The 21,972-nt window shown below is 42.7% G+C and overlaps 2 protein-coding genes across 2 annotated transcripts; both read right to left on the reverse strand.

Moving 5' to 3' along the window:
* Positions 1-23: 23 nt before the first annotated feature.
* On the reverse strand, positions 24-14,376 carry LOC116398666 (aryl hydrocarbon receptor-like). Its single transcript, XM_031875164.1, has 11 exons — positions 14,013-14,376; positions 10,674-10,852; positions 6,438-6,550; positions 6,256-6,345; positions 5,471-5,591; positions 5,212-5,351; positions 4,700-4,884; positions 4,499-4,608; positions 4,283-4,424; positions 2,646-4,023; positions 24-1,807 (listed from the first exon to the last, which is right to left on the reverse strand). The coding sequence occupies exons 1-11, from the start codon at positions 14,069-14,071 to the stop codon at positions 1,706-1,708; spliced, it is 2,619 nt and encodes an 872-aa protein (XP_031731024.1). The 5' UTR covers positions 14,072-14,376; the 3' UTR covers positions 24-1,705.
* A 639-nt stretch (positions 14,377-15,015) lies between these two features.
* On the reverse strand, positions 15,016-20,388 carry mat2al (methionine adenosyltransferase II, alpha-like). Its single transcript, XM_031875165.1, has 9 exons — positions 19,933-20,388; positions 18,900-18,977; positions 17,908-18,030; positions 17,721-17,833; positions 17,290-17,433; positions 16,261-16,479; positions 15,998-16,180; positions 15,562-15,695; positions 15,016-15,461 (listed from the first exon to the last, which is right to left on the reverse strand). Exons 1-9 carry the CDS (start codon positions 20,006-20,008, stop codon positions 15,359-15,361), a joined length of 1,173 nt encoding a protein of 390 aa, XP_031731025.1. The 5' UTR covers positions 20,009-20,388; the 3' UTR covers positions 15,016-15,358.
* Between the last annotated feature and the right edge of the window lie 1,584 nt (positions 20,389-21,972).

Consider the following 21,972-nt stretch of genomic DNA (forward strand, 5'->3'; position numbering starts at 1 on the left):
ACACATTGTCCTCACGTCCTCCGGAGATAACACTTCATGTGTGGCATGGAGAGTAACACATGCAGGTAACAGAGGGGGTACAGTTCTTTAATGACACGTGTCCTCAATGGTTATATCTTGTACACGAGGAATACTAATCAGCTACAGAGTGTAGAATTACAGAAGCACAGTCATATGGTGATCTCCTACAGGCCAAAAATGCATAAATGTGTACCTTACTATGAATATGATTTGACAAGGTAAACAAAGTTCTTCTTTGCTGCAGCTGGGATGGATTTAAACAGCATGTTCAGAGTCACAATCTGTTCACGTTAAACAGATTTTACAGTATTTTAATACTGCATTGTGTGCATTTCACGTCCATCAAGCTTATTCAATATAGAACTACTATTGTAGTTCTTTTAAAATTACCATATAAGTCACAAATGAAACTCTAAACTGTGGGAAACATCTACTGAGTCACAATTCTTTCCAACATGAGCTGCGTTAGTGTTGGGAAAATATTTGTTTTCACAGCTGAAGAAAATCCAAACGTCGTCCTTGGAGACAAAAACAAAACCAATCTAGTAAAAGTACAAGTTCACAATTCTTAAAACAATTATCAGAGGTCCAGATGAACACTGAAACAGGTTTTTTTCTTGACGTAATGATGCCGATCCCAGCTGACATTGGGCGAAGGCAGGGTTCACATTCACATCTACAGGAGGTTTAGAGTCATCAATTAATGTAGGGTGCATGTCTTTGGACTGTGGGAGGAAGCTGGAGAACCCGCTGCCGAGAGGAGAACATGCAAACTCCACCCAGAAGAGCCGTCCAGCCCGGGGATCGAACCCACGACGTGAAAAGATCCTCTAGGAAAACGCTTCCAATGTCAGCGATGGGGGACAAAATCCTTGTTCTGTGCAAAGAAATTACCAAGTTCATCTGAAGTTAATATTTTGGATATCCTCCAAAGTTACATTCTGTTCTGTGTAAAATTCCCTCTTTGTGTTCCCGTAGAAGGTGGTCAGTTTCAATCCATATGTAGAGCACATTTTTACTCCATCCATTACTGCTAATATTAGAAGTTGGTTCATCGAGATAAACAGTTGGTGGCGCTAATTCTCCAGTCGGGTGCCATTAAACTGTTGTAGAAGAAGAGAAGACGTACTTAAAAGACCAAATGTTGAGAAACCCTGATGGAAATGTGCATGTTTACTTTACACGAGAACAAACATTTCTTTACTTTGAAAGCAAAGAAATGAAGGTATCACAAGACCTGATATGAAGTGATATAACGTGTCCCCTGAACGCTGATATGAACTGGATATTAACAAGAAGTTACACAACAACAGAGTCCACGGATTCACATTGAGACGTACAGTAAGAAGGATGAAATGGTCTTCTATATGACGAGCACATGTTCCTCACACTGTGTGTGATACAGTCAAGAGATCATCAAGTCTGCAACAACGCTTTCACTCACATTCATTGTTGGTTACTCGCCGCGTGAATATGAGTAAAAAAGCTAATTATTGGAAAAGATTGTTTGATAAATATTTGAAGAGTCAAAAGACTGCAATGCAGCAGAAGTTTCTTTGAGTTTGAAATGAGAGGGTTGGTGTTTCTTGGTGAGCCAGAGCAGACCAAACATCTATGAGATATGACGAGTATCCCAGAGGGGGAAACTCCTCCTCGGACTTGTGTGCAAATCTCCCTCGAGCTGCTACGGGCCGGTGTCTCGGGGGAGGTTGATGCTCCCGGGGTGAAGGTGAAGGGCAGGGAAGGCAAACGGGTCAACGACACCGTTCAGGGAAACTCTGGGGATCTGTGGGAGAAGAAGCAGGAAAAGAACACTGAGGTTATCCTGAAAACTAAAAACCTTCAGCTGGATGAGACTGTAGTGAGGTGAGGTCCAATCAGAGGAGGGATTTGATATCTGATCAGTACAGAATCTTTGGTGATGTGAAGAGTTTACAGATACTATTGTGATCCTCCCTGAACTCATGTAAGACTCATCGGGTCTTAATAATGACAAACCTGTTGGAAACCTCCAGTTTAGAGTCAAACAGACCATAAAGCAGGGTATGTTTTAGGGCGGGGCTTACAGTGATTGACAGGTCTCTACCACAGACTTATACGGCGTCTCTACGGCACTCCTCCACAGTCCAGATATGGTCACTTCCTGTTCATTGGTTGCAAAAAAAGCCAAGAAGGCGACGGCGAAATTGCCGAACTCAAGGCTTTTTTTTTTTAAAAAACAACATTTCATCTTGTATATCTACTTAAGGAAATTCCCATTCTAAAGTGTTTTAAAGGAGTTGTATCCAAGTATCTAAGTTCATGCATGATTCATGAACACAGACTTGTACTTATTATTCTTAAATCAAAGAACCAGATATTTTATAACCAAGTGATAATTAAAATTGGAGAGTTTCGTGCACATACATATATATATATATATATATATATATATACATATAAACTATAAGTGTCTTTACTTTGTGTCACTAGAGGAGGAGAGGCTCATCAAAACAGAGTAACAACCGCCTGAGCCATAAATAACGTGTTTTCAAAAACAAATCACAACCATCTGGACAAACAGTTGGGAAGCAACCCGAGCCTTTCCTTTTCCCAAAATGAGTTTCTAATAGTTTTTATTTTACCTGAGCTTCACCGTTCCAACAGAAGAATGACGACTGTAATGATGCACTTTCAGGAGGAAATTGTGATGGAGCTGATCCCGAGCTGATGTCGCCCACATCTGTGTACATCATCATCTCATCGACGCCTCCGACCGCCGTGCCCGGATGGGGCCGGCTGAAGGGAGCGTTCGCGGTTCCTCTGGAGCACGAAGGTCCCAGAAGAGGCCCGTTCTGTGTGGTGGGAACGGTGGCGGCGTTCGGTGTGCGACCGTCTCTTTTCTCGTACATGCAGCTGCCGGATGATCGAGCCGTTGAGGGCACGCCTGCTGTGTGTGAGGGATGAGTCGGTGTGTGATGGGGAAACTGTTGCCACACCGACTGGCTCTGAAGCTGCGGCCCCGTGCGAGTCTGCTGAGAACCAGTCAGTGTGTATTGCACAGTTTGGTTCGAGCTGCTGTGGGTGTTGTTGGTGTTTTGAACAGCGTGGCAGGATTGTGTTGACATCGTTTGGTTGCTACAGTGGTGAGAGCTGCTGCTGCCTGGAGGCCACAGTGACGAGGTGTGTCCCTGCGGAGCGTTACGACACCGTGTGTGCGCCGCCCCGTGAGACACAACTTGAGAAGCACCTTTCAGTGCAGCCGGATAACCGACGGCACTGAGAACGTCTCCAAACGGAGCCGGCTCTGCAAAGACAGCCGTGGCGTCCGTGGTTTGCTGCCACTCGTTGTTTGAAAACACAGACCCGGGATGCTGTTGGATGGATAACTTGTTGAAAGACACAGAAACGTGATCTGAACCCTGCGCAGTCTCTCTCCTCAGAGCTTCCTCCACATACGAGAACACGTCGTTGGCCAGGATGGGATTTAGTTCCCTCGATACGTCTTCCCTCTCGTCGTTCAGCCTGGCGAGGGTGCTCTCCCAGTCCCTCAGCTCTGCCTCCTCAACTTCAAGACCCTCTATCCCTCCATCCTCAATATCCCCCAAAATCTGCTCCAAAGAGTCCATCATGGCCTCCGATGTGAGGTCCCCCGTGATGGACCTGGAGGCCTGCATCTGGCCCGGCACACTGAGCAGAGCGTGGCTGTCCAGGAAGGCCCACTCCGAGGTCGGCTGGGGTTGTTCCAAATCCAGGTCCTCTATCTGGGTGAAGATCGGGAGCTGGGCACTGGGTTCCTGCGGCTGGGTGTAAACAGAGTGGTCCTGCCGGCGAAGGGATCCCAGGAGGGAGGCGGGGTCCAGAGGTTTCTCCATCGCGGGCTCCGTGGTGCCCGGTGCACCGGAGCCAGGAGGATCCGGGATGGATTCAAGAGAAACGTCGTACAGGACTCCTTCACCCGTGGCGAGGTTGAACGGGAGTTGCTGTCTCCTCTGGTGCAACTGTTCCTCTCCTTCTTCGTTTCTGCAGAAAAATAGATTAACGCTGCAAATTATAATACTGTACTTTTAAATCCTTAAATCCTTAAATCAGGGGTGTATGGATTTTTCTTCAGAAGAGGAGGTTCTTTCACCAAAAGCATTTCCTGCATTTGTACATTTATTTGAACTTACTTCTCCTGCTCTACATAATAATAGGAAGCCCGAGAAGCAACAATATCTACATTTTTAATACGCTGACCGTAATTCAAATCATGTTTCGTCTCGTGAGACTTTACGCTTACGTGAGGGCCTTCTGGCGAGCGATGATGAAGTCCGGTCTCCCTCCCTTGAAGACGATCCTGGCATTGGCCTGAACCCACAACCAGCGCCCCGCTTTGGTCAGCAGCCTGAAGAACGTGAAGCCGCTGTCTCCAGTCTTCATCACTGCGGACGGTGAAGGCAGTCAGGTTAACGGCAGCACTGTAGAGGTAGAGAGTGTGTGTTGCAGGATAACTCACTGCGGAGGTGGTTGTCAGCGCAGTACATCATGTCGCCGGCGTGGATGAACTGATAGCCAGAGCCCGTTGTGACTAACTCTATCTCTGTATATCCTAAAACCAGCTTCCCTCTGCAAAGACACACAGACTGTTACTGAGGCTGTTCCTGGAAAAGCATTTAACATATTACATCATATTAAGAGATTCACCAGAGGTGCCAACCTGGTGTCTATGCCCACAGGAGCAAAATCCATCCTGTGTTTGGACTGGAAGATGAGGGTCTTAGTCCGGATCGCCATGACTGAGGGAGGCTGCAGAGGAGTGGCGATGGCAAACAGAGCCAACTGAGGAGGAGACGCGTTTCCCTGCAAATGGAGGTACTTCAGACGTCCGTTGAAGTTCAGAGCCTAAAGGTGGAGGAGACAGAGTTTATGCCAACAAACAAATCAAGTTATGCTAGCAGCACATTGCTCTGTGGACGGTCCATCACTTGCATGTGGGGCGTCAATTTGGTTTATACAATTTTGGTAACAATTGAGGTCACTGCATTTTTTTTTAATGATTTATGGCATTAGAACTGTGTTATTCTGCACAAAAAACACTTGTGAGTTCTCTCTACTTCTAGCCATGATTCATGTTTCCATAGAGGTGCAGGACTGGTGTATATTGCAGTGAAAACGAGGTAAATGGCCCCAAAGCTGCTTGTGGTTCAATGGACGCTTTGCTTTCATTACCAGGAATCCGGAGGCGTTGTTCAGGAGGCACCGAAGGCGACAGCAGAAGCTTCTGTCCAGGAAAGAGGAGTTCTCTGGGGGGACGTACTGAGGCAACGAGCTCCCGGAGCTGCTCAAAGCTTTACTGCTCGACTGGCCCTCTGCAGAGAAAATAACATCTCAGCGCTGTCACAAGGGGTTCACGTGGACGAATCTAGAGACCTGAATAAAACATGTTGTATGTTTGTGACGGGTAGATATCGACGAGTTGAACTCGTACCTTGTGCTCTCACGTCTGACTGCGAGTCGCTGGGTTTGAGGGCAAAGTGGAGCTGACATCTGAACATCTCTCTGTCCTCCATGTGGACGAGATCGTGGACACTCTGGTGGACCACATCGGACTGACGAAGGGAGGGAAGTTTATATTTACTACAAGTACAATTAGAGGTACTTTACTTCCATTTTATGCTACCTATACTACTTTATAATCAGGTTTATTGTCAAGAAGGATTTCAAACACACAATATTTGCTTTAGTATTTTGGTGCTCAACGAAAAACAAGTACAGCAAAAGTCAAGAATCACAGATATAAAATAAATAGTTATCAATAAAATGGATGAAAAATATATTCTAAAAACAGCAGAGAGGAGAAGCTCTGCTTCCACGGTGGACCGGTCTCTGCTGGAGGATCTGGGTCTGTCCACGGTGGATCAGTCTCTGCTGGAGGATCTGGGTCTGTCCACGGTGGACCGGTCTCTGCTGGAGTCTGAGCTGAAGGAGGTTCTGGTGAACCTGCATGAGTTCATCTGGTTTCACCAGAATCCGACCCGGTGGCTCCGATGACGAGCATTAAGAATAACTCTATAGAAACAGACCATCTTCTCCCTGATGGTCTCTTTACTGATGGAGGTCTGATAGAGGATCAGGACTACACTGAGACTGGTTCGTATAGAGGATCAGGACTACACTGAGACTGGTTCAGAACCAGTTAGAAGTTCCTCACAGTAACTTTAAGTAAAGCTTCTCATCACTGGTACAAAGACAGATGTTTACACTGTGTTCTACCTGATGGAAGCCCAGGAAGTCCTGGATGGTCGGTGATGTGTAGAATATCGTTCCATCAGTCGTCACGACCAACACAAACCCGTTTAACGCCTGCAGAAATAACGGAAATACAAAATCACATCCGCCCTGACACATCCACGCCTACTTTATGCACGCTTGTAATGCAATGCTTTGCTCTGTACCTGGAGCAGGAGTTCCCCCTCTGAGAAAGTCACTCCATCCAGAGACACCGACTCTCCATTTCTGCCGTTTGCAGACACGAGAGGAGCCGACCTCACGTGCATCTGCAGCGCTGCTGAAATATACCAAAGAAAAGAAATACTCGTGAGATTCATGTTCAATGTCCTGAAGACCCCTGAAGGGAAGAAAGTGATCTCAGGAGGACAGAAACATATTGAAGTGGCAAAATATGTCTTTCAAACTACAAAACTGAAAATAAATGTTGTGTTGATAATAAATCTTGAGCAATCTAATCTATGATCACCGGCATCCTGTCAGCTAAGTAACACCTCCTTTCCTTTCCTACAGTAATGACTCGATGGCACGCTGACTAACTGCTCTCCTCCTTCCCTTCTCCCCTTTGTAAAACAAACCTGGATCTGCCTCTCGTCTCCCCCCCACTAACAAAAAAACTCCAGGAATTTGCCCCGTCATCTCGGTCAAGAGCAGCTTTCTACAAACTCAGGAAGAATCGTTTGTTTTCATAGCACGGACTGAAGGCATCTCAGGGGGGTCCGCTCCGCTCAAACCGGTGGAATTCATCAACATGTGGCGGAGCGTTGAACTCAGTGTGACGACCCAAAAAAGTGTGGACACAATGTGCGACAAAGAAAAGTGATGCACCCTGAACAAATAGGAGAGTTTTAACGAAAAGTCTGGTTTCAACCCGAGTCTGTAATCTGGCCTTCCTCCTCCGGTGAGGAGGGAAGCAGATATTACTTGATAAGATGAAACTGGGATAAGACCTCGTCTCTATAAAAACTACAAGACTTCATATAAGCACTGACACTTCAGAGAGAAAGTTCATCAAAGTTCAATTCTTTACTTCTTTTCTGTTAAATCAGCATTCTTTGATGCAACGACACAAAGCCGGTTAAAAAGCAGCAACGGTTCCTTTAAGTGAACTTCTTCCACCACTGAACTCTCAATGTACTTCAATGCCTCTCTCTCTTTCCAGTCCATTGACACAAATGACCTAACGTATTAAATCAGGAGGAATTGTTCTGCCTTTCTGCTTCCTTAATGCATCAACTTTCTATTTTCAGCCTCCTGAAACTCTATTAAAACACTAATATTTGTCCACATGAAGCCTCAGCCCAGCAGATTTATTCTGCAGCAAAATGCAGTTAACGACGGCGCTGACCTCGCTGCAACCTCGTTATCCACAAAAAAAACAGGAAGCAGACATCCTCAGGAACAAGCAGCTCCACAAGAACTCCCCGTGGTGTCCCACTCACCACGCTACACCCAGGTGATGGAAGACGCCTCACCTGGGACTCATTCAAGGGAACAACAGGTGAGTTTGTGCTCAACCTTCCTGCACTCACACACACACCTTAGGTTTCTTTAAAGTGTTCTGCTCATTCAGTACATTCGTTTCTATTTATAGCACATTTAGTTCAGAGTTAAGTTCATCTTAAAGTTTCTACTTTCTATTTCCTTTGAGTTACCAACTCAATACTTCAACTATCAATAAATAAAAGACATCAAAGACTGCCACGAGGACTTCATCAAGGCTTTGTGTTGTTTTTAAGGCTTTGTTGTGTTCAGAATCGACCCGTTATGGGTCTGGTCCCTGAACAAACATCCTCCACAATCGGAGGAAACTGCTGTGGAAGATTAGATGGAGACGTAGACGTCAGGAGGCGACTGAGAGGCCTTTTCTGTAAAAACAATGAAAACATCTTTCATCCTCGTGATCACCGGCGTCGGCCCATCACTTTGGTCCAGACTGAAATATATCTCAACAACTGTCAACAACAGGGATTGTCAGGAAATGTTGTACACACGTTCATGATCCCCAGAGGATGAATCCTACTGACGTTGATTATCCCCTGACTCCTCCTCCAGCGCCACCGTGAGGTTTACCTTTTGGGTTTTTAGTAAAACTTCTCAACAACTGTTGAATGGATTGCCATGAACTTTGGTTCAGATATTCCCAGTCTCCAGAGGATGAACTGTACCAACTTTGATTAATCTAGTGCTATCTAGTGAAATATCTCCACACCTACTGGGTTTACTTGCACAACATTCTATGCAGATGTTAATGGTGTATTTTAACGACTGGTGAGTCTCCAACACTTTGGTTTATGACCAAATACCTGCAAAACTAAAGACATCCCCATCAGCCTCAGCTGTAATTATCTTCCCCGCAGCTCGTGATGTTACATATTTAACATCAGTCCACAAAGCAATGAGTGACGTCACGATGACTACGTCCACATCTGATATACAGTCTGTGAACTGGACGAACATCAAAGTTGAGCAGATAACACGTTCACAATAAACTGCATGACGGCAAGAGGAAGAACGCGTCGATGCAGATTCAACTTTCATCTGATGGGCCTCGTAATGACGTGAACCTTCTCCTCACCCAGCTCTCTCTCTCTCTCTACTCTCTCTACTCTCTCTCTCTCTCCTTCTCTCTCTACTCTCTCTCTGTTTCGATTCCCCTTCACTTTTTGCAAACACTGAATATGTGTTGCAAAAACAACAAAACAATCTTCATATCCAGAACAACATCTATCTCGTATGGTGGCGGTTGTATGATAAATAAACACAGTGTGTTAGCTGTTCAAAGGCCTCGTCCAGAGCCCTCATGTCGTGCCACCGTGCTTCACCCCCTCTGTGCCGCCCCCCCCCCCCCCCCACACACACACACACACACTCTGCTCCATCAACAGCAGTGATCTGCGATAGCAGAGCAAGGAGAGGCACAAAGAGAGAGAGAGAGGAAAGGCCTGATGGACTCCGCTGCTCATCTGGTGGAAAGTCTGTGGCCGCGATGGCACCGGTTACTGTGTAATTTAGTTGTTTTTTTAAAAGCGTATATTTAGGTCGATTTTTGGCAACAGCTGGATGCATCTTGGTTTGATTTTAAAATACCGTTCAAACTGTGCACACAAATATTTTAAGTATAACTACACATAAATATCAGATTAGTGGTCACTGGTGGCCGGAATATATTGAGACCGTTTGTCCCCAGTTTTGGTAATTAAGTGGTTTCATCCAAGCCGGATATGACAATTTACAATTATGGTGGCCGATCTGACGGTGCATTGCTACTAAAAATCAGGATATTTCTCTTTTTAATGTCTCTTTTGAGTCTTCCAACTTTATGGAAGAGCAATAATACATTTCTAGAGAACCTCCTTTATTACATGACAGACATCACTTTAACTTTTAAATTAAAAATAACCCAGTGAGCTCATGCAGGACGGCAAAACTTACAAGAGCACAGCTGGTGTTATTCTATATTTGTCCCATAAAAAGATCCAAACCAAGAATGTGTTGGTCCGTCTCTCAGTGCTTTCCCCGTCTTCCTGTCTGAGTCCTTCAGCCTCACGACCATTGGTTCCTACTGAAGATGTACATCTTTAAAATATCTCATAAATATATGGCTTCATTTTAAAAAAGGAGATTCGTTGGGGACTATTTTCAGCGGCGGATGAATCCACATTTGGTGCTCTAGTGAGTATTTGTAAATAAACTCAGTGTGTTCATGTGATGAAGGCTCATTGATAGAATAATAATAATAATAATAATAATAGAGCTCTATGGAGAACAGGAGGAGGAGGTATCAGGGTTTGATTCACTCACAATCGTTTTCATGGGATTTGTTGACAATAACAGAAATAAAGAATATCACCAGACTTGTGCTTTGATTTAATAACATCTTTTGCTAAACAACAACCAGAACAAAAGACACTGGACCCAGCTGTCGGAAACTCAACGATGTACCAGCACGGTGCAGGCAACCAACTGCCACCTGTGTGTGTGTGTGTGTGTGTGTGATCAGCATCAGAATAAGGACCTCATCTTCCCGTCTGTATGCCTCCTGTTGCTTTGCATAGACCGCCCCTGCAGCACACTCTCCTGTTTCCCCTCCCAGCAGAGCGAGTATTCATTATTCAGTGTCGGGTTCCCAAAACACTCAGAGCTCAGCCTCAAAAACGTCTGGAGCTGCATGTCTGCTCACCTGACACACATACTGCATTATTACTGTCCGCTAACGCCAGGGGTACTTAAGTAGAAGTACTAATACCACTAACTAAAGTTTTCGGGAGTACAACGTACAATATTCCACTCTGAGATGTAGTGGAGTCGAAGTACAGTCAGCTAAACCAGTACTTGAGTTGAATACTTCAGCTGATGTACTTGATGACATCCACAGAACTGCGAGGTGGAGGTCCACTGACCGTTGAAGTAGCTCTTAACTTTGAGGTACCCCACACTGAGCCGGAGCACCGACAGCTTGTCCAGACGACCTCTGACCTCGTCGGAGAACGGCAGCATGCCGGTGAGGCGGTCCAGCTCTCCGTTCAGACGGTCCCGGTGCCGTTTGGACGGATTGGTCTTCACCGGCGGAGTCTTGGCACTGAAGCGACACACACAGAGACAAAGAGGATTTGTTGAGAGATGCTTGCTTGCAAAAACTTGTTCGCTCCGCTCGACAATCTATACAACACACTTTTGGAATTTCCAGCTTGAGTTTCAGTGGGAGTCTTTTGGTACGAGGTTGACTCTTCACATGCTGTGACGAGCTCTCGTGTGTCTGTGTGTCAAACTCTGACTCTTCCTGTTCATGAAAACTATTTAAATCTCGAAGAGACGATGTTTGTTGCTGCCAAAATAAACCGCTGACCACATCAAACGCAGAGGCCGAACGTGTGGCTCATACTTTTGTTATTACAAGACTGGAAAACACACAGAGAGAAAAATGTTGTTTGTTTTACTAGTAAGAAATATGAGATTTACTGAGAGTTCATCACTGACGCAAATAAATTAGGAAGCAGTGGTGGAAAGTATCAAAGTACAGCTTCAGGTACTTTATGAATTAACATTTCTGAATGCAAAAACACGTGACAATGTACAATTCCATTAGTTGATTGATCAACAAGTAAATTGACAGATAATTAATTGAACTATTTTGCTAATCATTAAAGTTATTTTTTAAGCAAAAATGACAAATATTTGATGGTTCGAGCTTCTTAAATATAAGAATCTGCTGTTTTCTTTAGTCATACAGTATTGTATCCTCGATCTGAGAAAACACATGAAGGCGTCATCAGTCAGAGTCAGCAGGGTTCATCCTCTTGGGATCATGAACGTCTGCACTAACCTTCATGGTAATCCAACTAAAAGTAGTCGAGTTATTTCACTGTAGACCGACAGACGTGTGAAGATAAAACAATACAGATATCTGGAGAGGAACAGCACATACAGAGTGACATTATGACTCTGAGACGGAATGTTATTATTACCACAAATAACCACAATGTCATTCCTCTGTAACATGTCGGGACACGCTGCAGCCTCACCGACTGAACACTGAGAGCTGAGGACAGATGCAGGAAGAAGAGGAGAGACAACGTCGAAGGAAGGAATGAGGAGATAAAATGACAGAGAGAGAGAGAGAGAGACAGAGAGAGAGAGAGACACAGAGAGAGAGAGAGAGAGAGACAGAGAGAGAGAGAGAGACACAGAGAGAGAGAGAGAGACAGAGAGAGACAGAGAGAGAGAGACAGAGAGAGACAGAGAGAGAGAGAGACAGAGAGACAGAAAAAATCTGAATTTAGAGTGGAAAGGAAAATAAGAGACATGCAACTTAAGAAATTGAAACACCTAAAAATAGGCGAAAGTCTTACTTCTTTTCATATATCAGTTACTTATTCAGTCTCCAGCGAAAAGATACTATTTTAGTTTCAGTCTAGTTTGAATGAAGTCTGTTTCACGATGATCAGTTAGGTCAAATGGAGTCTGGTGGTTTTGAGGAGAACATGTATCGATTGTTTCTTTTCACATATAACTCTGTGAATAAAGAGTTAATTTCTACCAAACCAGAGTTGGCGACTGATGGAACAGTGGAAACACCAGCCAAGCAATGACATTTAAGTTGTGCAACTTATTTAGGTCATCCTCCTCTGTTCACTGTCGACTCACAAAGGAGAAATCAAATTATGAAATGATTCCATAACAATCAAAAAGGATCCTACAAGCAGGCTGTAATGATTTTAGATAATGCAGACGTATAGATTTGACTCATTAAACTAAAGGAAAGGCTCGTTAGGGAACTCTCTGGAGTCGAGTCAGAGCTTTGGCCTGTGATCGGCGTCCTCGTCGTGGGTAACAAAGAGCTCGACTTGGCTCTGGACCCGGAGCTGCCGGCCTCGGGTGGGTCGGGTTACTCGGGCAGCTTGTGTGTCTTGGAAGGAGGTTGGGCACAACAAGATGTCGGGCGTAAGACGTGAAGAAGAAGACCTGAATGCAGATGGAGTCTTACTGGTCAAAATAAAGCTGCTTATTATATTGTCATCAATTCTCTTTGTCACCGTTGTTTTCAGAGTCGTGGGCGAGACTTCTGATCTTTGATTGATGCAGTGATGGAGGAAGTACTTAGATGCTGCACCTCATAACAATACAGCTAGTTACAAGTAGAAGTCATGCATTCAAAATGTTACTTCAGTAAAAGTATCTAAAACTTAAAGTATTAAAAGTAAAAGTGCTCAATGCAGAACAATGTGACTGTTCTTCTATTACATATTCTATCATTAGATAATTATGACTCATTCATTACTGTAAAAGCAGGATTTTACTGTTTTTATTATGGCTGAATCTGCTGATAGTTTTTTCCATTAATCGATAAATTGTTTAGTCAAAACAGTGAGAAGTGCAAGTATTTTGATGCTTAAGTAGTGACCATAAGTAACACTTTTAATGATCATAACAGAGTATTTCTACACTGTATTATCACTCCTTTAATGACCACCATCACCTGCCCGACTCAACCTCCTCTACCCCTGACGTCATTACCATCACCTGCCCGACTCAACCTCCTCTACCTCTGATGTCATTACCATCACCTGCCCGACTCAACCTCCTCTACCTCTGACGTCATTACCATCACCTGCCCGACTCAACCTCCTCTACCTCTGACGTCATTACCATCACCTGCCCGACTCAACCTCCTCTACCTCTGACGTCATTACCATCACCTGCCCGACTCAACCTCCTCTACCTGACGTCATTACCATCACCTGCCCGACTCAACCTCCTCTACCTCTGATGTCATTACCATCACCTGCCCGACTCAACCTCCTCTACCTCTGACGTCATTACCATCACCTGCCCGACTCAACCTCCTCTACCCCTGACGTCATTACATCACCTGCCCGACTCAACCTCCTCTACCTGACATCATTACCTTCACCTGCAAGACTCAACCTCCTCTACCTCTGACGTCATTACCTTCGCGTGACCTTCCGCTGCAGGTGAACTATCTACCTGTCCGACAAATCACTCATCACTGAAGTAAAAACAAGTACAAAGGATTGGTAGTATAACTACCACTACTAATACTACTACTACTAATAATAATAATAGTAATACTAATACTAATACAGTATTAATGGGGGTGAGGAGTGATTGGTCCATTCGGCAGTGACCCTCTTTAACCCGCAATCGGTTCACAGAGCCCGGGCCTGTTTTCTAGGCTTTGGTGACACAATAACAGTTTGTTATTTAACATTGAAACTGACCTTTTGGTAGCGGGCTTCTTCCTCCTCTTCACGGCGTACACTCCACTGTTCCCCGGCATGGTGGCGCTACACGTTCTCCTCTAACTTTATCTCAACTCTCACTTCAAAGAACAAAAATAGAAAACATTAAAAAGAAAAGTTCGTTTATTTAAACTCTCCAGACGGTCGCCTGTATGTTCCTCTGTCCGTTCAAAAAACGGGTTATTTAACTGGAACTCGGCTCAGGAGAAACTCCCAAATCCATGAAGTGTGGCAGCATTCTGCAGCGACCGTGTCGTTCAGGAGCTCCTTTGAAGTCAACAACTTTCAAAGGGAAGTAGAGCAACACACACACACACACACACACCCCCTCTGTGTGTGTGTGCGTGTGTTCTTCTGCTTCAGCCAATCAAATCCCCTGTACCGTCACATCTTCTGTCTCTCCCTCTGTGATTGGTGTACAGCTTCTCCTTTGTCCTCAGCTGTAAAATACACAAACTGTACGTGTAAAAGTACTTTTCCTCGTTAAATATAAGTTACTCATGAAGATAAAGGTTGTTTCCTTCCTGTTCAGATTTACAGTTTAACATAAAAAGAAAGGCAGCTCAACTTTCCATCGTTTTTCTTTAACTGCAAATGTTTCTCCACCTCCTGATAAATGTTGTGTAACGCTGACTCCATCCAGCAGCAGCTCAAGTGATCACAGGTTCATTTCAGGAGTGAATAAAAGAGCAATATTAGTGGAAGAAGTACAAATCAAATCAGTACAATCAAATAAAACAAAGAAAATTAAAGTAATAGAAAACAAAAAAACGTCATAAAAACGTCAAAACAAAGTAAAATAAAACTAAACAATAAAAGTTAATTAAACTTATATTATAACTATAACTCACCTCAATCACCTGACATTTGGTAACACAGTGGTGGAAAGTAACTAAGTATATTTACTTAAATTACCATTTTCTAACTACTAATCAAGTAAAGTAAAAGTACTTCAAATGTAAAATGAAGTAAAGTACGTGAGGAGGTTTATGCAGCGCTTTAATCACCAAATATTATTATCAAAATAAATGATTTGTTTTTATAAATGTGACAGTACCGGACAATTCTTCCACGATATTCAAAAGAAAAATCACATTCATGGCATCATCATCACTATTATTATTATTTTAAACAAACTACAGTTTCCCATACAGGAAAACAGCATAAATCATGATTTTGTTAAAATCAAAATGAATTCTTCAACAAAGGCCACAGCTGACGGTCAGAGAGAAGACGTTTATGTTTTTCAGTTACACAGTGGTATTTGGATGAATTGACTCCTTTGATTGTTTGATTATTAGGAGGACATAACTGGAATGTGATCCTCAAAACACCAGAGACTTTGGTTTCTCCCAGGGGAACTCCTCTCTGCCAAAGTGACCGTAGCAGGCGGTGGCCTGGTAGATCGGCCTCTTCAGACCCAGCTCTCTGTGAGAGATAAAGTCGTAGCGCACGTTTATATTTACGGGAACAGAAAACACAATAAAAACATGAGTTTTTTCTCAGTTGTGGTGAGCGAAACACGTACTTCACGATGACCCCGGGCCTCAGGTCGAAGTTCTTCTGCACTATCTGCAGCAGCTCGTCCTCGTCTCTGTTCGATGAGCCGTAGTGGAACACGGAGATGGAGAGCGGATGGCTCACACCGATGGCGTAAGAGATCTAAAGGAGAAACATACGTCGTCATTGATCAGCTATCAGAACATCTTCTGACTTCGGGTCATTAAGGAGCATCGCTCATCGGACACAAAATAATAACCTGTAAATTAAGGATCTTCAGTCTCATTTTTGATTTAATATAAATGTAACAGAAGCTGAAGTAACATTTCCTGACACAACAATGTGTTCACAAGAGCCTACAGCCATGCTAGCTGATTTAAATAATGTTCAGTTCAGTTAAAAACAAACAGATGTTTTAACCGTAGATTGTGTTTCTACTCATACATCTCTCTAACCCTCCTCACCTGAACGAGGACTCTCCTGCACAGCCCGGCTTTGACCAAAGACTTGGCGACCCAGCGTGCCGCGTACGCTCCGGACCGATCCACTTTGGAGTAGTCCTTCCCGGAGAAAGCCCCTCCTCCGTGCCCCCCCCATCCTCCGTACGTGTCCACGATGATCTTACGCCCCGTGAGTCCTGCATCACTCTAATGACACAAGAACAGCATCAACTTCTGCTTGATTGATGTCTTTTTATTACATTCCCCCTGGTTCAGTCCTCACTCACCTGTGGGCCGCCCCTGAGGAACTTCCCGCTCGGCAGCAGGTGGTAGATGGTCTTGTCGTCCAGGTACTTGGCGGGAATGACGACCTTCACCACCTTCTCCATCAGACTACGTCTGATCTCCTCCAGGGTGATTTCTGGGATGTGCTGCACGGAGATGACCACCGTGTGAACTCGCAGAGGCTCCATGGCTCCAGAGTTGTCTATGTACTCCACTGTGACCTGCAGAGAAGAGGGCAGGAAGCTCTTTTTACTCCTCCGTGTCAAAACTAACTGCACAGTGAGGATGGAGGAGATGTTTGTAAGGGCGATTATATTTAATGTCACACTGTCTTTCATTTTTGGGGAGCTGTGAAAAAACGTTCCCGACTGTTGCGGCTGCAGTCTGGAGTATAAGATTGATATACTGTAACATAACTCGTGTCCTTTTCTGCACCTTTCTGGGTCACTTACGGTAATTCAGACATGTGGTGTTGGGGATATCAGCTGTTCAGTATTTAGTTCTGTGAATGGAAGGAGAGGGGTGAGAGAGGGAGTCTTATTCTGCTTTTGATCGCCTTCGTACGATGTTCTGAAAGTCGTTAGAGCGTTTTTGTTTGTGTTGTCCTGCAAATAAATCCACAAAACGCAGCAGCTGGATCTGTGAATCATTTGACGGTCAGCGTGTTAAGTCTCCCCTCCTCAGCCTCTCGGTGACTCATTGTAGGTTTCAGGCAGTCACCCATAACTCGTTTTGCCCGAGTGCTCTCTGTTGTAACAGGAAGCATTGAATTCAGGTGAAGAAGAAAACAGTTTAAAGTCATATTCTCATGCAAAGATTTGTATATTAGCAGGAACGTAGTACAAAATAATGGTGCTTATCATTTTGGTCATCATCGTGCAGCCCTCGTTGTTTTTACAGTATGTTTTTTTAGGGGTTTTGAGCCGCTCCAGACATTAAAGATGTATTGAATAAAATGGGTCGGAGTCAATCCGTCGGTGCCTTTAACCCCGTGTGTGTGAGCCCCTTTTTCGGCTTTTCAGACGGCTCACTTGTGATTTGGAGTCCGGTAGTATCCACGGACACTCTCCGCTGAGCGACAGCTCCCTGATCCTGTAGTTGAGCTTGTGAGCCAGCAGGATGGTGAGCGGCATGCACTCCTCCGTCTCATCGGTGGCGTAGCCGAACATCAGACCCTGAGGAGACGAGCAGGTGGACACAGACGGAAAATAAAGTCTGAGCTGTCGTGTCAAAGGTTTCCCTTTAAATCTTTAAACTGAAGTAACTGGCAGCTAGCATGGCTGTAGTAAGGAAAGGTTAGTTCAGCTTCTGTTACATTTATATTTAAAAGTAGCCAAAGAAAACACACCCCAATGAATGACAACAATCATTGTATGTGATTGTATTGAAAATGTAGCTCCAGCTGTGAACCTGGCAGTTTGGATAAAGTTGATGGTGATGGTTTGGAGGTGAAATACTGCACCTGGTCTCCAGCCCCGATGTCCTCCTGATCCCTGCCTTCAAACACACAGTCCGATATCTCCTCACACTGCGGCTCCAGTGCCACCAGCACATTGCAGGTCTTGTAGTCAAAACCTGCAGATCAAAGTTGGAACTCAGTCACTTAAATCCCAGAGAAAAAGGTAGTTATTAAATAAGAACCCTCCCACCTTTCGAAGAGCCATCGTAGCCGATCTTCTTGACGGTATCTCGGACCACCGTCTGCAGATCCACGATGGCCTTAGATGTCACCTCTCCGACCAGTAGGACCATGCCCGTCTTCGTCACACATTCTGCAGCAAAACATCACGTTTGTACTTGACAACAATCCCACTCAGGCTTTTTTAGACTTTTGTGTGAATGCATTGCATGATCGCAGTTTCTTAAACAGTCAATTCTTGTGTGCTGAAGTCTGGAGCAGAGTCATTGAGAAGAAACTGAAAAAAGTCACACGAAGAGAGCACAAAGGGAACGTTTCAGAGGGCGTTAAATGCATTTAATGAGCTTTGAGGAAGCCAGTGAGATCTGCAGGGCAAACACAAATGCAGCCTGAGTATTATTGGCTGTTTAAAACTGTTAAAGCTGTTAATATGTCACCTTATTATGTTTTTTTATATATTTTCATGTGAGCAAGTAACCATTTAGATTCCCAATATGTGGTCAGATTATCCAAATAATGCATGTTTGGAAATGTGTTGCATCGTTTTCATAGACCGGGTTAAAGGTGCAGTGTTTAGGATCTAGCGACATCTAGTGGTGAGGTTATAAACAGCTCATTCTAAGGTAATGAAAACACAAAGATTCTTGTTTTCAGGTGATTATACACCTAAGAAAACATACTTAATAGTATATTTAATTTCTGCCAATATATACCCTTAAATGCCACGCACTGTACCTTTAAGAGCAGTGCGTGAGCAGCCAGCACTCAGTCGATGTCAGTATCAAACAGGTAAATAAAAGGTATTTTAAGAACGGGTGAGTCAGCGCAATCCAGAGAGGTCTTTAAGCAAACAGCCATAAATGAGCACCTAAGGAAATATGATGCAGTTTGGTGCAGCGGTATGCGGTATTAGCCGTGGACAGACGCAGAGTTGCACACTCACATGATGAACAGTTAATCCTCCAGTCGGTTTCACCTGGATGATAAACATTGAAAACTCACCACAGGCCACTTTAGAGTCGGGGTCTTGACTTAGATACGCATCGAGCACAGCGTCACTGATCTGATCGCACATTTTATCTGTGAACACAACGTCAGACATGTAAATAAATACATGAATACTGATACCAATACTTCTCACAACTTACTGAATGTGATGTCATGATTTTTATGCACAAGATAAATAAAGTTTAGTGACTTTGGGGCTCCGTAGTTTAACAGATCTTAAAGGAAATACAGTTAAAAAACTGATGATAGGTAACGAAGTACTGTCTTTAAGTACTTTTTGAGTATTTCCAGTGTTGTACATTTGTTTGACAACATTAGCTACTCTGTATATTAAGATTATTAATATAAATCAACTAATATATTATGATGTATTATTATAAATTAAACTACTGAGCAGTACATAAAGAACACATTAATGCATCAATATTTATAATCCAGTATTATAATATATACTGTATATAGTATTCTGCATGAGTACTTTACAAGAAGTACTCAGGACTTTTACTTAAGTAAAAGTAGCAATATTACAGTGTATTAATACTATGTTACAAGTAAAAGTCCTGAATTCAAAATGAAGAAAACCTTAAAATTGATAGTACTTACATTACAAGTAGCGACACAAGTACTCAAATAGTTTACTCAAGTAAAAGCATGGAAATACATATATTATTGTAATGTTGCAGCTGGTAAATGTGGAGTTTATTTTCACTACTTTGTTTACTTTTGAGTAGTTTAACATATAATAACACATCATCATATTTTAGTTGTTATTAAAGTAACTGAAGCTGTTAAATAAATGTAGTGAAGTAAAATGCATGGTATTAAATGTATGATGATGAAGTTTAAAGTGGCATAAAATGGAAATACTTATGTAAACAGTACTTGTAGTACTTGTAGCATGCTCAGTTACTTCCCACCACTGACTTTAACAGACAGGCATGTCCAGACAGTGTACTACCGTAGTACACACAGTAGTACACACAGTAGTACACACAGTAGTACACGCAGTTATACATGAACACAGTACCGGAGTGTCCTTCTCCGACGGACTCGGACGTGAACAGGAAAGTCTTCCCGCTGCGGTGCGCTCCGCTCGGGTTCATCTTCGGCTCGTCGGTCGGTGTCGGTTCTCGGTGCAGAGAAATCCTGAATTAAACGAAATTAACGGCCCCGTCGCACTTTAAGTGAAAGTAGCTTCTGATATTCGCCGACAATGATTATAAAAAAACAATAATTAACTCTTTGTCGGTGGAGATTAAAAGCATTTCAAGATTTACGACAGGCGGATTAAACGTAGAGCTATGGGAGACAACCGATGTAACGTTTCACCGGTTGTCGTAAACGGTTGATATTATTAATAATAATAATAATAATAGTAATGGTAATAGTAATAGGGTGATAAGTACACGCCGTTAAGTACTCATCGCCTCATCAGTGAGGGTCGTAAACGGCTGAGAGCTGAGGGAGGCTGTTTACAAGTTAAGGTCCTTCAGGCAGCAGCACGGGCAGCCTCAAGATGGCGTTGACGCACTACGTTGAATTAAATTAAATTAAATTAAATTACATATATATATTAAAGATATATAATAAAAAATACATACATTTAGTAAAATTAACGTTAAAGTAAAATACATATTACAAATTAAACAATATAAAAAATAAAACATTAGAATATAAAATAAAGATTAAAAACACAATACAAAATAATCATAAAAAATAGCGTAACTATAATAATAACTCAGCTCAATCACCTTAAATGTGGTAACATATTCTATATTGTCAGTGGTGGAAGACGTACTTAGATGTTTTACTTAAGTAAAAGTACCACAGTGTAGAAAAACACTGAAGTAAAAGTATTGCCATCAAAATATACTCCAAGTACCAAAAGTAAATTTACTGATTATGCAGAATGGCCAATTTCAGAATAATTTATATTATATTACTGGAGCCAGTAAAGGTGGAGCTCATTTTAACGACTTCATTGCTTCATTCAATGCTGTGTACTTTAATCTATAGTAATAAATCATAATTTAGAATTATATTTTGTATTATTAATCTAAATAATCTGCAAAGTAAGTAGTAACTAAAGCGATCAAATACATTTTGTAGAGTGAAAAGTAACAAAGGGTATTTGCTCAAATTGAATTTAGGTATTATTTCGAGATAGCCCTGATTGCTGTCTTCTGTTATTTCAAGTTTTTTGCAACATTATAGTATTATTTCTTATTTCAGAGTAAAGTAATTTTATATTTCTTGTATTCTTGTTACTTTTATTAGACAGCTGTAGTAAATTGACCTACGTTACAGATTAAGAGTTTGCCTGGAAAACATACACAATTTGTAGTGTTGTTGTATTGGATTACATTATATTGACAGTCTTATCTTAACGGACAGAAACACCAATGTGTGTGTTGCTGTTATTTATGTACACAAACACTAACAACAGTCAGAGAAACTGCTTCTCACAGAGCCGAGTGTACGACTGTGTGTTTGATAGCTGAACAAAAAAACATCATCATAAACTTCCCAAGAGTCAGATTTATTGCAGGGTTGGTAATAATATGCAGTATATCCACGTGATCTGTTGCTGTGGCCGTTCCTTGTATTTAACCCCTAAAATACTGGAACATTGTGCTCATGCATTGTGTTCTAGTGCATTTACTGTTGACTTACAATATCTTAAAACAGAAACGTCTTAACTAAACAAAGTCCATGATCACAATGAGTACTTGTGAAAGAGACAGCCAGCGTGCACTTTCATACTCACATACTGCACACAGTCTTTACAATTGGTCTTAATTATCTTATCTAAATAGTGCATTAATTTACTATATATTTCTATTTGACTTTGAGCAAACATATGCCTTCACTGTTTATTTAGTATTTGACAAGCGTTCACTGAAGTGCAGCACACTGCAGTGTTCAGTCTGTATGACTCATGAAGATCCTCTAATCAAGGAAGGACATCTCGTCCAAAGTACTATCAGAGCATGTCTCCACCTGTTGAAAGGTGGATTTAGGAATGCACTTTATTTGTACAGTTAGGATATATGAATGAGATTATCTC

The sequence above is a fragment of the Anarrhichthys ocellatus genome, unplaced genomic scaffold, assembly GCF_004355925.1.
Source record: "Anarrhichthys ocellatus isolate YVR2014 unplaced genomic scaffold, GSC_Weel_1.0 scaffold87, whole genome shotgun sequence".
Taxonomy (NCBI): domain Eukaryota; kingdom Metazoa; phylum Chordata; class Actinopteri; order Perciformes; family Anarhichadidae; genus Anarrhichthys; species Anarrhichthys ocellatus.

What these genes read in the sequence shown, in the direction of transcription:
- mat2al (XM_031875165.1), bottom strand. Translation starts at nt 20,008, where the DNA reads ATGAACCCGAGCGGAGCGCACCGCAGCGGGAAGACTTTCCTGTTCACG. An exon ending in CGTCGGAGAAGGACACTCCG is followed by an intron (nt 18,978 to 19,932) that starts GTACTGTGTTCA and finishes TTGTGTTCACAG; the next exon opens with ATAAAATGTGCGATCAGATC. An exon ending in AGGCCCGGGGTCATCGTGAA is followed by an intron (nt 15,462 to 15,561) that starts GTACGTGTTTCG and finishes TATCTCTCACAG; the next exon opens with AGAGCTGGGTCTGAAGAGGC.
- LOC116398666 (XM_031875164.1), bottom strand. Translation starts at nt 14,071, where the DNA reads ATGCCGGGGAACAGTGGAGTGTACGCCGTGAAGAGGAGGAAGAAGCCC. An exon ending in GTCAGACGTGAGAGCACAAG is followed by an intron (nt 5,352 to 5,470) that starts GTACGAGTTCAA and finishes TTTTCTCTGCAG; the next exon opens with AGGGCCAGTCGAGCAGTAAA. An exon ending in GTTGGAACGGTGAAGCTCAG is followed by an intron (nt 1,808 to 2,645) that starts GTAAAATAAAAA and finishes CTTCTCCCACAG; the next exon opens with ATCCCCAGAGTTTCCCTGAA.